The 15,072-nt window shown below is 36.1% G+C and overlaps 1 protein-coding gene and 1 pseudogene across 1 annotated transcript in view; both read left to right on the forward strand.

The window, feature by feature from the left end:
• Positions 1-15,072, forward strand: part of PSMD14 (proteasome 26S subunit, non-ATPase 14) — a 94,711-nt gene that overhangs the window by 77,680 nt on the left and 1,959 nt on the right. Inside the window, exon 11 of the mRNA XM_023516335.1 lies at positions 14,120-14,182. Within this exon, the coding sequence (XP_023372103.1) occupies positions 14,120-14,182 (63 nt within the window). The remainder of the gene's footprint in view (positions 1-14,119; positions 14,183-15,072) is intronic.
• LOC111727021 lies at positions 7,454-7,536 on the forward strand (annotated as a pseudogene).

Below are 15,072 nucleotides of genomic sequence, written 5' to 3' on the forward strand. Positions count from 1 at the left end.
TTATATAATTGCAACGGAAGTTTTATGAAACAAGATTTACCTTATTACAATTGTGATATATTTTATTTTCTTTCTCATTTGACTCTTACTGTTTCAGTTATATACATACATATCATTCACATATACATATAGATTGCAACCCATTATGGGTTGAAAACCTACAATTTGAAAAAACATTTACACATACAGTGTTGGGTTTATAAATATTTATTGAATATCTCTTGTGCAGTTTCCACTAGAAAGCAGAGATTCTTGCTTCATTTATAGAAAAATAAGGACAGTTAGCTAAAGTAACCAGAGCACTTAGCAAAAATCAGTCTGTTCCATACATAACACATTAATACTCAAATTGTCGATAGACCATCTGTATCAGCATCATTTGGGATCCTTTTAGAAATGCAGTCTCGGGGAGGTGCCTGTGGCTCAAGGAGTAGGGCACAGATCCCATATACCAGGGGTGGCAGGTTCGAGTATGGCCTCGGCCAAAACTGGAAAAAAAAAATGCAGTCTCTCAGGCCTACTGATTCAAAATATATATTTTAACAAGATTTCCAGATTTATTTGCTCTTGATGTTAGACATTAGAGAAACACACAGTGAAGCCACATAGGGCATGAGTAAGATTTAAACATATAGAAGGCCAGGCACTGTGGGTCACGCCTATAATCCTAGCACTCTGGGAGGCCAAGGTGGGTGTATCGCCTGAGCTCACCAGTTAGAGACCAGCCTTAGCAAGAGAGAGACTCTGTCTCTAAAAATAGCTGAGCGTTGTAGCAGGCATCTGTAGTCCCAGCTACTCGGGAGGCTGAAGCAAGAGAATCACTGGAGCTCAAGTGTTTGAGGTTGCTGTGAGCTGTGGTGCCACTCTACCAACGGTGACAAAGTGAGACTCTGTCTCAAAAACAAAACAAAACAAACAAAAAAATAAACATATGGAAGAACAGCATTCTAGGCAAAAGAAGCATCACAGTCAAAGCCTAGGAATTAGAAAAGGCATAAGCCAGATCTCAATCCTGCTACTAGGTATACATCCAAAGGAAATGAAATCAATACGTTGAAAACATACCTGCACTCCCACGTTCATTGCAGCATTATTCACAGTAGACAAAATATGAAGTCACCCTAAGTGTCAGTCAACCAACAAAGGGATAAAATGTGGTATGTGTGAGTACATATACACAATATATATTCAATAGTAGTACACAATGGAATACTATTCAGCCTTTAAAAAGAAAGCAATCCTGTCATTTTACAACATAGATGAACTTGGAGTACTTGATGTTAAGTGAACTAAAACAGGCACACAAAGACAAATATCACTCTTATATGTGGGATGTAAATAAATTGTGGTCACGAGGGTTATGTGGAGTCGAGGAGATGTTGGGGGGAGGCATAGGATGTGCTAAGGAAGCCGTGTTGCTTGGCTATATTATATGAGAGTGCATAGTGGGGAATTAAGTTTTTAAAGTCAAGTAACGGGGCTTGGAATATTAGGATTAAGAGTTAATTTTTGATCAGAGACGTACTATGCTTAAAACCTGACTTTAGAAACATAATTTCACAACAGTGTAGAAGAAGAATGCTGTAAGAGGAGATTTGAAATGGAGATTCTATTTAAGAGGAGCTTGCTACAACCCAAACAGAAGGTACTAAGTGTCTGGATTACTGCAGTGGCAGTGGGAATGAAGTATCAGTAGGCAAATAAATAAAGCATGCTAGTAGTTGGACAGTAGAAAGATCCTGCCTACGTGAATAAAAGTATTTTGGTACCATTAGCATTTCCAATTTTGGTAGAAGTAGAAGGATTGAAAAAGGAGATAAAGAAGTTTTTCGGGGTGGCGCCTGTGGCTCAAAGGAATAGGGCGCTAACCCCATATATCAGAGGTGGCAGGTTCAAACCCGAGCCTAGCCAAAAGCTGCAAAAAAAAAAAAAAAAAAAAAGTTTTTCAGTAATACTAAAAATTAGTGGTAAGGGCTCTTAGAGCTCAAGATTTCAGGGTCATACTTAAGATTGATAGTGGTTGTTATACCAAAAAGTAGTATTTCTCTTTTTAAAATAAATACATCTTACAAAAAAAATTTATTCAAGAAACAGTATAGAAAATATAACGTGTGTAGTAACAAGTCTTTTGAGAAAATTGAACTTTGCAATAAAGCTGATGGGCCCTTGCTTTAGTAGTCCAGTAGAATTGTTTGACTTTGGAGAGTGATTTAGTGTTTTAACTGAAAAATCCCCATTAGTGCTAGATTATAGGAAAAGTATTTTTAATCTTTCTAGTATATGTTTTCATGGTGTGGAGATTAAAGGAATAGTTATCTCATTTAAAAAGTTAACTTTATAGAAACAAAAAAAATTATGATTTAAGTTATTATTCAGCAGACTGTACAAATGGTTTTCATTTCTCTGTAACATTACACATGTAAGTAAATTTGTATTGGTACTACTGCCAGGAAATAACCTATTTATGGTTACTGCTGCCCATCCACAGAAGTTTTTCCCTACTTTACAGTTTTAAAAAATCTCTGTAGTACTCAAAAACTTGTAAGATTTGGTTATAAGATGAAAACAATGTGTAAGCTGTGATATGAAAGAATCCAAATTTGGGAATGTAATTCCCTCTGTGATTGAAAGAAACACAGTGGAATTTTTAGTAACACTTAAAATATAAAAAGAAAGGCCCATGCTACCAATTCTTCATAGTATTCATTTTAATTGGTTGATGTTTTAAGCTAAGGTAATTACTGTTACGTGCCAGTTAATCCTAAAGTGAAAGAAGGTTAAAAAATAATTAAATTTCTCTGTCCCAAATTTTCAATTTCAAGTCTAAATTCCTCACAGAATTTCTGCTAGATTATTATCAGTCATTTGATTTTTCTAATTACTAAACTATAACACCCACTGTTTTGTTGTTTTCAAATCCCCTAACTCTTTCATGCCAAGATGCATCTGCTATTTTTAACAATTTTTGGTGATATTTAGTTATATATTTGTAAATGAGTAAGCAGATGAAAAATGAATTATGAAAGTTCATTTTAAGAATATCATAGAAACAAAAGTTTGCCTTGTTTTCAAGCGTGTATCTTTATAAATTCTGAGATCTGACAGTTTACTTTTCAGGTAGAAATATTGACCTACTTAGTAACCCAAAAGAAGTTTTAGATATGCCTTTTGTGTGCTTACATATAAAATATGTAAATATGTCATTACATTTGCTTTACTATAATAGTTGTATTAAATGGGAACATCCCCCCCTTTTTTACTAGTACAATAAGATAAAAAAAACAAAACCCAAAAGATACACATATTGAGGAAAAATAGGCCAGATTATTATTATTTGAACGTGCTAGAGTATTTTGCAATCAAACATAGAAAATCTAAGAGAACAAACAAGAAAACTGTTAGGACTGTTACAATCAATAATATGGACTGTTACAATCAATAAGATGGCTCATACCTGTAATTCTAGTACTTTGGGAGGCCAAGGCAGGAGGATTGCTTGAGTTTAGGAGTTTGAGGACAGCCTGAACAAGACCAAAGTCCCCGTCTCTGCAGAAAATAGAAAAATAAGCCTGCACCTATAATCCTGGCTACTTGAGAGACTGAGGCAGGCGGATTGATTGTGCCCAGGAGTTTGAGGTTGTAGTGAGTCACTATGCTGTAGCCAGGGATAGGGTGAGAGAATAAGACTGTCTGAAAAAAAATAATAATAGTAATTATATGGTTGATAACCATGGTCACATAGACTGCAGGCAGTTGAAAAATAGGTAAATCAGTTCACAGTAGCACCTAAAATTATAAAATATTCAGGAATAACTGTCACAAGAAGTATAAATGTATCTAACTTACGTGAAGAAAACTAATAGCATTTGTGAATAAATTGAAACATACCATGTTTTCAAATGGGAAGACTCAGTATTGTAAAACTCGGTCAAAGTTCTCAAATATCACTATAATTCTAGTTAAAGAGTATCAACATGAGCTTTTAAAAATACAGTAAATTGACAATAAAGCTTATCTTTCATACAAGTAATAAGTAACACTTACTGGAGCACTTCTTAGGAGTCAGAGTGAGGGGAAATAGTTGTACTTATAACACGGAGCCAGTAGCCCCAAATGTGTAATATACAAAGATTCCCTATGAAATACTTTTTAATAATGATAGACTGAGCACAGGTGTTAGAAGACTAACTGAGACTCGGCGCCTGTGGCTCAATTGGCTAAGGTGCCAGTCACATACACCTAAGGTGGCGGGTTCGAATCCCCAGCCTGGGCCCGCCAAACAACAATGATGGCTGCAACCAAAAAATGGCCAGGCGTTGTGGCAGGCGCCTGTGGTCCCAGCTACTTGGGAGGCTGAGGCAGGAGATTGGCTTGAGCCCAGGAGTTGGAGATTGCTGTGAGCTGTGATGCCATGGCACTCTACCCAGGGGGATAGCTTGAGGCTCCGTCTCAAAAAAAAAAAAAAAGAAGACTAACTGAATAAAAAGAAAAATGGCACAGAAATGTGAAAAAGTTCCAACCTTAGAGCGGCACCTGTGGCTCAAAGGAGTAGGGTGCCAGCCCCATGTGCTGGAGGTGGCTGGTTCAAACCCATCCTCTGCCAAAAACTGCAAAAAAAAAAAAAAATGTTCCAACCTTATTAAGTAGTCAAAGAAGACAAGTAGAAAACAGGTTTTTCTTCTTAAATTAAAAAAAAAAAAGGGCGGGCACAGTGGCTCACACCTGTAATCCTAGCACTCTGGGAGGCTGAGGCAGGTGAATTGCCTCAGCTCATGGGTTTGAGACCACCCTGAGCAGGAGTGAGACCCTGTCTCTAAAAATAGCTGGGGTTGTGGTGGCTGCCTGTAGTCCCAGCTACTTGAGAGGCTGAGGCAAGAGAATCACTTGAGCCCAAGAATTTGAGGTTGCTGTGAGCTATGGTGGCTCGGCACTGTACTGAGAGTGACAAAATGAGACTGTCTCAAAGGAAAAAAAATTTTTTTTAGGAAAATGTACCACAAGCAGGTAATAATTGATGTAACGTTTTTGAAGGCCTTCTTATAAGTGCATGTAACTCTTTAAACTAACTTGTTCTTTTTTAAGGAACTAAGAGAAATACCTGAACCTTCCATTAGGTGTAAAAGATTAAATTGTGTAACAAGTAAAACAATTCCTGCCATGTTACCTTCCCTCCTTTTTTCAAAGTGTCTCTGTCTCACATATATGTTAACATATTGTGTTTGTAACAATGTCACCTCCATATTGGGAAGTAGGGGAACTCTATATGTAACTCCTGAATGATTTTCAGTTTTTGCATTAAGCAAGTTGGCAAGCATTACTTATATCTGAAGTTGCATTCTCTTAAAATAACAGTGGCTTAAACATGATAGAAAGATCAAGGGCATGAAACATCAAAGTCATCAGAGACCCAGGTTCCTTCTGTCCATCTGCTCTGGTTTCCTTGCATTGGCTTCTTAAGTCACCTCATGATTCAGGATAATTGTTAGAGCTTGTGATATCCCATCTAAGTTTCATACAACAGGAAAAGAAGGAGAAAAAGGTGATAAATCATTTCCTTTTTAGGGTCGTTTCCATCACTTCTGATTACAGTTGACCCTTGAACAAAACAGTTTTAAACTGCATGGGTCCACTTATATGTGAATTTTTTTTCAATAGATATACTGGGAAAGTTTTCGGAGATTGGCAAAAAACTCATAGGTGAGCCATGTAGCTGCCTACCATACATAATACATAGGAGGGATTCTGTTGTATCATTTAGTACCATAAAATATTTAAAATCTATTATAAAAAAGTTAAAATGTATTAAAACTTACAGATTGTACATGGAACCATTCACAGTTGAGAGAAATGTAAGCAAATACAAAGATGCAGTATTAAATCATAATTACATAAAATTAACTGTATACATATTATACTAATTTTGTAGCCACCTCCTGTTGCTGGTGGGGTGAGCTCAAGTGTTACAAGTATCCACTTAAAACACCATAAAATGCTAATCATCTAATGATCTCTGCATGAGCAGTTCATCTCTCCAGTAAATTGCACATCAAAGTAAAAAGTGATCTGTTGCAGTTCTAGTGTAGTTTTCATCATATTTAGAGCAATTCTGTAAACTTTGAATAACAACACCATGAGACTCATGAAGTACTAGTAGTGATGATGGAAGTACTTTCAGGAAGCAGAGAAAAGTTATGACATGACAAGAAAAAGTTGAATTGCTTAATATATACTGTAGATACAGTTCTGAAGCTGTGGTTCGCTGAAATTTCAGGCAAACAATTCATCTTTAAACAGATGGCATAAACTTACAGTATTGATCATATAGTACTATAAATGCATAAAGCATATTATTTGACTGTTCACGTTATCAGTAAGATTTATTACAGTCAACAGTAGGCTATTAAGTTTTGGGGGGATTGGAATTATACTAAGATTTTTGACTTACAAGGGGGCTCAGCACCCCTGTGTTGTTGAAAGGTCTTTTGTATATCTCATTGGCAGCACTTAGTCAAAATGGGCATAGTTCGCTGTAAGAAAGGCTATGTGATGTAGTCTTTTAGCTGGGAGCATTGAAGCCTTTAGTATAATAAAATCAGGGTTATGGTATGAAAGAATAAGGAATAGATGCATATTGGATAGGCAACTAGCAGACTCTACCATAGAATTTTTTTTAAACAAGCTGAACTACAGTTTCTGTTTTACACACAGATATGAGAATGTGTGCATATACACATATGATCCATATTTTTCAGCCCTGTTTCATATGTTTACATTTTAAAATTGGGTCCTCTGTAAATTTTTTTATAATGAATCTATGCTGTTCAGGTCCACTTAATATTATAAATCATGGATTTGACTTTATTATTACTATTCTGTTGTGTCATTGAAAAGTAGTGATTTCCCTAATTGCTGGAAATGTCTCTTTGAGGTCTTTGGAGACCGATAGAACTGTGTTTAAGCTAAGGTTTCATTGCTTGTTGTCTACATGGCTAAAGGCAAGTCAGCCTCTTTGAACAAACTCTGTTTCCTTAACTCTAAAAATGAGGTTGTTTTTAACAACTCTAAAAATGAGGATTGTGAATAATTTATGTGATGCATCTAGCACATGACAGGTACTTAATAAAGTAATGACTACACTGTTATCATGAATGTTGTTATTAATATTATTCTTGATTCCTCCCTCTTTTTCTACATCTCGTCAGTCAACAAGCCATTTATTCCACTAACTAAATTCTTAAGCCAATCTGGTTCTTGTGTAGCCACTGCCACTACCTTATCTCCTAATTGATCTCTTGCATCTCTGGTCTTTCCCATTCAAACCATTTTCTATGGTGTAGAATTGATCATGCATGAAAGGAAACCCAAACAAAGGAAAAAGATAACCTATGGAATAGGCAGAAGGTTTTGCAAAGCTTAACTTTGACAAGGGTCTCATATCTAGAATATGTTAAGAATTGCTTCTTGGCCTTTTGGCTAAGATCAAGTGTAGAATATGTTAAAAACTCTTATAAGTCAACAACAAAAAGACAACCCAATTCAGAAATAGACAAAAATGTGGATGGACATCCCCCAAAGAAGATATGCAAATGGCCAAAACAGACACAAAAAGATGTTCAGGCAACATCATTGGTCATTAGGGAAATGCAAATCAAAACCACATTGAGTTATTACTTCACACCCACTAGGATGGCTATAATTAAATTATGGAAAATAGCAAGTATTGCTGAGGGTGTGAAGAAATTGGAATCCATGTACATTAATGGTGAGAATATAAAATGGTGTGGCCATTGTCGAAAATAGTTTGGTGATTCAAAAGAGTTGAAAAGAGGTATTCAAACAAAAAATTATACATGAATATTTATAGCAGCACTCTTCACAATGACCAAAAGGTCAGGGCAACTGAAATTTCCATTAATAGATGAATGAACAACCAAGTCATGGCATAAGTATATGATGGAATATTATAAAGCCATAGAAAGGACTGAAGTTCTGATACATGCTACAGCACAGGTAGACCTCTAGAACATGCTGAGTGAAAGAAGTCAGACATCAAAGGTCATGTGTTGTACAATACCATTTATATGAAATGTCCAGAACAAGTAATCCATGGTGACAGAAAACAGATTGGAGATTGTCTGGGACTTGGGCAAAGGAGGAACAGGCAAATAACAGCTTAATAGGTACTAGGTTTCCCTTTGGAGTGATGAAATCTTTTAGAATGGAGGTGATTTGTACAACATTACAAACACACTAAATGCCACTGAATCTTATGCTTTAAAATGGTTGATTTTATGTTATGTGAAATTTACCTTATTTTAAAAAATGCACATCACTTCATGTCACTACCTTGCTTTTAAAAAGCCTTTCATGGGCTCGGTTCCCTTAGCTCAGTGAGTAGGGCACTGGCCACATACACAGAAGCTGGCAGGTTCGAGCCCGGCCCTGGCCTGCTAAACAATGACATCTGCAACCATAGAGAAAAAAAAAAAGCCAGGTGGTGTGGCATGCTCCTGTAGTCCCAGATGCTCAGGAGGCTGAGGCAGGAGAAACACTTAAGCCCAAGAGTTTGAGGTTGCTGTGAGTTGTGATGCTACAGTACTCTACCATGGGTGACATAGTGAAACTCTGTTTCAAAAAAAAAAAGAAAAGCTTTTGATCATTGACTTCTTATTGTTCTAGAATGAGGTCCAAACATGAATTAGCTCCTTCTGTTTGGTTCGGTAGGTTTATCTCATGCTGTTACATTGCCACCATATTGAGGAATTTGCAGTTCCTCTAACTTCTTTGCTTCCTGGCCTGAAGTACTCCTTGCCACTATTCCCATCCCAGCTCCTCCGTTTTCATTCAGTTCTCAGCCTAATCCTCTCTCACTCTTGAGACCCTATCACTGAATGAGTGCTGTTTACTGCCTTGTATGCCCAAAGTACTTTCCTCTGTCAATCTGATTCCTACTTTTTAATTTCCTAGTTCTACAACTAGTCTACAAGCTCTGTGAATTCAGTATCAAGTTTCATTTTATCTGCAGCATGCATTCATTAAGTATTTGTTGAATGCATTAAATGATGCAATACTTGTATTTTTCTACCAAAAATGTCACTTTGTTATATACTAAATCATCATGTCATTAACTAATATTAGCTAGTAATTAACTGCTATTCACATAAACTGCTAAAATTTAAGGAAATGCTTTGCCTTCTAAAGGCTGCCTTCACCTGTTCTCCGTCATGGCACACTTACCCCATTTACTGTTATACATCCTAACTGGATGAAATAGAACCTCCTTGGTCACTTATCCTTTCCTTACTCCTGCCTCTGACGCATGACCTTTCCACAACTGAGTACGATGGTGATGGCACTTTACTTTTCCAACTTGTTAAGAGAGGTGATTGATTTGTTTTCTTAGTACACTGAGTCTTGCATCTCTTTCACTTACTTCCTTGTCCTCTTGCCTTTACTTCAGACCTTGAAGTTCTTAAGCTCTTCCCTTTTCTTCCATCGACACACACTCTGGTTCTCCTGACGTTTAGCAACTCCACTCTGCTGCCTTTGCTATAAACAGTGCTGAAGTTCAGCCCTTGCCCCTTTGCTTTTCTGTTTTTATACCTGTTTTTAAAAATATGTAAGTGTTTTCATGGTAATTTCTGCTGTCTCTGAGACTCTTCCACTTGCAGGTCCCATTACTTTCATGAGTGAACACTGTTGTCTACCCTATTTTCTACTTCAGTACAATTCCTTCTACCAGTCCAGTTGTAATTGGCATTTTCCTTTTCCTAGGCATCACATAGGCTTGAAACTGGACTCCCATTTCTTCCTCTTCTCCCACAGCCAGTCGTTCTCCAGGGCTTTTCTCTTTGCTGTTACTACTGGGTATCATATGATGTGTTCTTCCCTAATGTATTCTGCGTACTGTCATGCCAACTCTCCCTTTCCCCAGGTGATCTACAGGAAAAATTAGGTATATTTACTTACCTCCACATCCCCATCGTTCTTTGTGTACACTTCTTTTTTCTTGTATGTTTTATAACTGCATTGCAATTTGAGATCTACAGGCAAGTAAAACCCAAATGTAAGCTCTTTGAGAGCAGCAAGAAGAGCTTGAAATGTTCCTTTTATGGTAGATGTATTGCTGGAATTTAATTTATGCTACCCGAAGGATAGCCTAAGATTTCATATGTGAAGTATAGATTGACTACATCATTGGGATGCTTTAAGGATTCAGTAAATTAGGCCAGGCATGGTGGCTCACTCCTATAATCCCAGCACTCTGGGAGGCTGAGACAGGAGGATTGCCTGAGCTCATGGGTTTGAGACCAGCTTGAGCAAGAGTGAGACCCTGTTTCTAAAAATAGCCAGGCATTGTGGCAGGCACTTGTAGTCCCAGCTACTCAAGAGGCTGAGGCAAAAGGATTGCTTGAGCCCAGGAGTTTGAGGTTGCTGTGAGCTAAGACACAATAGCACTCTACTGAGGGTGACAAAGTGAGACTCTGTCTCAAAAAAAAAAAAAAAAGATTCAGCAAATTAATATTTGAAAAAGCATATATATGTTGATGTTTAGTGACAGTGGATGAAAAATAATTATAATGTTTTTCGTACTCAAACATCTTATACCTTCTCAGATAGTTTTCTGATTACTTCATGTTGTTAATTTTGCCAAGTATGTTTTTATAAAAGCTACTTCTTTGTACACATATTCTACCCCCATAATTCATAATGATATTTTTGTTACATATTTAGCATTAAAAAAATTACAAAAGAAGTAAAATACATTGTCTTAAGATCCACTAGCAGATATATAGAAATTGTTTAACTGTGAAAAGTTAACATATGCTACATTTAATCAGGATGTGCTTTGTTTTATGTCAAAATTGCCATGTTGGTGATACTAAAAGCATATACTTAAATGGGAGCACAGCATGTTATAGAGTGAAAAGTTAACATGTGAATCGAAAAAAAGAAGACCAAGGAATAGTCAGAGAAGTACAGGGTGTCCCAGATTTGTCTCTGTAGTTGCCACATGTAGGTAAAATGGGAAATTGTAGATAAATATACCTTTATTTACCAAATATTCATTATAAAAATTTTCAAAGAAGTGGCCAAAATGGTAGAGAATATTTTGTAAAATATTGTAATGTATATTTTATAAATAAAGGTACATTTAGCTATAATTTCCTATTTTCCCTATGTTGGTGACTTTGAGGACCCCAGGTATAAAAGTGAAATAAAAAGCGTGGTGCCAAAAGCAAAGGTTAAAGAAATAAGAGAGAAAATAGGTGTTGGAGTAGCTCTAAAGGTATTTGGAATGTTAAGAAAGCTAAGTCCCTTGGAATGGACATGGGAGAGATCCTTAAAGAGTGAAATGCCAAAAATCCAATCTATGTTTTGTAAAGGGTAAATGAAATGGTAGAATTTGAGATACAGATATTCCATTTGAGAAACCAGACCTTTAGAAAAAAAGAGAGCAAGGTTAATGGGCTCCGTAAAAGCCTGTTTAAGATACAGGGTACATCTGAGGGGATTATGATCACATAACAGACCAAATTCCAAGAATTTCTTAGAACTGTGCAGACCGTGCATGATGGGATAGCCATCTGGGGGTCTTTGTTGATAAACTGTTAAAAACGTTTCTAGTGTGAATAGCCACAAACATTTTCAGTGCTTTTTTGTTGGTTGAGTAAACCGAAGAGCATGAATGCAAAAGCAAAATTTGACGCCAAATCACAGAAGTTGCCATAAACACAGAAGTTCCCTAGTGAGGACACTGCCTGTGCCTGAATTTCATTTGTTTTCGCTACTACCATTTCTTAATTTTTCCTGGTGACTAGCCAGATTAGAACTGTGAATGAAGACAAACTGGTCTTGCTTAGATGATAGATCAGGTACAGGTGATTGAGGTAGATGGAGAAAATACTTAGCGGCTTGACGCACCGACCTGGAATATCTTAGAGTGGAGGAGATAGATATGCTTACTCTTTTGTCATGGGGGTTTGCAACCTTAGTATATGCCTAAATCTACAGCTGCTCCTCATTTCCCAGATGGCATCTATGGCTGGGAGTACTTTTTACCATCTGTACTTCTCAAAGAGTTTGTGAACTCTCTCTTTTAATTATTGGGAATGAAAAAACTAATTGGTAAAGTGGTTAAATGATATAAAGGATTTAAAAATTTGAGTTAGAGCTTTTTGTACCTATTTAACCTTTCAAATAAGATCGGTGGCTTAAATTCTTTTGACCTTCATCTTTGTATATCTGCCATCTTTGATATTTGTAATACTTCAAAGTAGTCCCTAATAACTACTTTTTATATGGATTGGTATCATGAGCCAAATTCCAAAATTCTTGCTTCCTTCCAATACATAGTAAGTACTGTTGTTGGCATGTGCATAGAACTACTAATACTGAATGGGTGTGGAGTACAATTAGATGAATTGTTTCATTCATCTAATATACTTAAGTCAATAAAGTATAGTGTCACAATTTGTAAAAGTAACTTTGAAAAATAAACTAATGTGTTGTCAGTATTTCCATTTATGTAAAACATGCAATAGTGGGAGAAGCAATTTCCCAGTTAGGAAATACTTTTATAACTAGCCGAAAATAATAGAGTGACATCTGACTCTGAAAATGAACATATTCTCTGTCTAGGGAATTCTAGATTTGGCGTGTTATTGACTTTTTCTTCTTTCAGGTTTATGAGTCATGAATGCATTTTCTAATGATGTGCTGTAAATAAATATCCTCTAATAATCAGTAAATACAATACTTATTCACCATCTTTTCTCTTTAGGCAGGTTCTGTTGGGGAAAATTCTCTAGATAGTTTGTCCATTTATAAAATTAGACACTTGCCATCTTTGCTCATTTTCAAGTTCTCTGTTTACAAAACTATTAAGAAGGTGTGAAATGCAGCCAAACTTCCAGTTTATGGGAAACGTCTGATGATTGCATTTTCTACATGTTCATTGTTCACACATGAAGAAATTTGGCAGCTGTGAGATTATTAAGTTTAGAGTATCTAAATCTAACCCTCACTGGGATTTTGGTTTCCTGCTTTCTGCCACCACCACATCACTCCCTTTTGTGACCATCTTTGTGATAAATGTTCTGGTGGCATTTCTTGAGGTTAGTGATGCTTGAATTCTCTTGTTTTTCCACTTATCAGATGCCGTGAATAAATCATAGACCAACAGTTTACCTGATTTTAGAGTCTTGTCATCAGGCCATAACATAACCAAACTGCTAAGAATTCCCAGTTAAGAGGTTTTGTGTTGGTGCCATTATTGGTAGAGAAGGACAGTGCCGGTAGCTAATTTGAATGTTGTAGTTACTTAGAATTGCTCTGCTAGAAAATTACAGTCATACATATAAGAATTTATAACTAACTCTGAAAGTAGAAAGTGCTTTGCATATGTTTTTTGTTTGGTTAATTTAATTTTTGTTTGATATGGTTTTAAATTCAGATTTTTTTTTTATGTTAAAAACTTGAAATGACTCTGTTTCTTCAAGGTTACTAAAGATCCCTCGTATAGAATTGTGAGCCTTTTTTTTTCCTGAATACATCTTTTAGAGATTTAAAATGTGAAGTTATTAAGAGAGAAAAACCTGTGTTTTGTTAAAGTGGATCAAAAGTCAACAACTCCTTTGATCCTAAGTGCCAGTAATAGTTAAATAGGTACTAGCTGTGGTAGGCTAGATTGATAAGGAAAAAAGAGACCAAAAAATGGGAAGTTGGGGGAGAACTACTATGAAACAAGAGCTGGAAAAGGAGAAGGGGACAGAAGAAAACCAGCTAGTACCACAGTGCCATTAAGTGTCCCCCACCTCTCAAACACTACAGTAATGATTTCCAAACAGTTAACACTACCACTTAGTGGTCCAGTTTAATATTTATTGAAATATCTTTTAAATATTTCATAAGTCTTCTTTTCAAAATGACAGTGATAATAGCTTTCACTATCCTGAAGGTTATTCTGAAGATTAGCAAAATTGCTTTTTTTGTTTGACAAATTCTTTGAAGGGTTTGGTGAATGAAAATTATGATCACCCTTATTTTTGGTGATTATTCTGCAGTGGGTGAAGTAAATTTAAAATTTGAAACTCTGTCCTTTGTGTTTCATTCGCAGGCTGTAGAAGAAGAAGATAAGATGACACCTGAACAGCTGGCAATAAAGAATGTTGGCAAGCAGGTGAGATGTACTGTACTAGGTTAGGCAGACACAGAATACCATGCTCGTATGGACTTAAAACTATTTTAGGACCCATATGAATTTTTTTCCTATCTATTCACTCACATGTTTCTTGTCATGCAAATGTGATACTAATTTAAAGGTCACTGGTTTATTTGATATCAGATTCTCTTTGCCATCTATAAAGAAGTAAATCACAAATCTACTTATACCTATGAGATACTATATTTTAGTAAAAATAATTAAGGACACTTGTGTCCTCAATTAATTTTTCAGGTACTGTTTTTACTATAGACCAGTAAGATAACAGAATGAATGGTAGATTTATTTCATGTATGTAACAGTTTTTTAAATGATACATTTTATCAGTATGAGGTAATTAATGTTCCTGAGAAAGCTTCCAGCTTTACTGGTTTAAGTTTTACTGAGTGAAGAGAAAGGGTTTTAAATATTTGCTCTTTCACTTTTCTGAGATAAAATATATATTTCAGTCTCTATTATCTGAGGGTGGTGGAGCATACTAACCAATTAAAGGAATCTACAGATTAATTAGACTGTTTTTAAAGAATGTTGATTACATTTTTCCTTGATTTCATGGAACATGGTTATCATATTGCTGATGTTGGCAGAATCTTGATATTTCAGATGCAAGACACTAAGCTGTCTTTGCTTTCAGCCATCCTACCATATGCTCTGATCCCATCACATCTCACAAGCTATGTAGGTTTGGGCCAGGACCATTCTTGGATGGGAAATCTCTAAGAATCACCCAGCTGCCACAAGAAGTAATGTAGATAACTGAGGGAAGCATGTTATCAATTTGCTGTAAAACCAGTTACTCTACACTCCCTAGAGTGGTAGGGGCAAAGGCCTGGCTATATCATATATCA

The sequence above is a fragment of the Otolemur garnettii genome, unplaced genomic scaffold (genome assembly GCF_000181295.1).
Source record: "Otolemur garnettii isolate 467f Iridium unplaced genomic scaffold, OtoGar3 scaffold00090, whole genome shotgun sequence".
In the NCBI taxonomy this organism is placed as follows: Eukaryota; Metazoa; Chordata; class Mammalia; order Primates; family Galagidae; genus Otolemur; species Otolemur garnettii.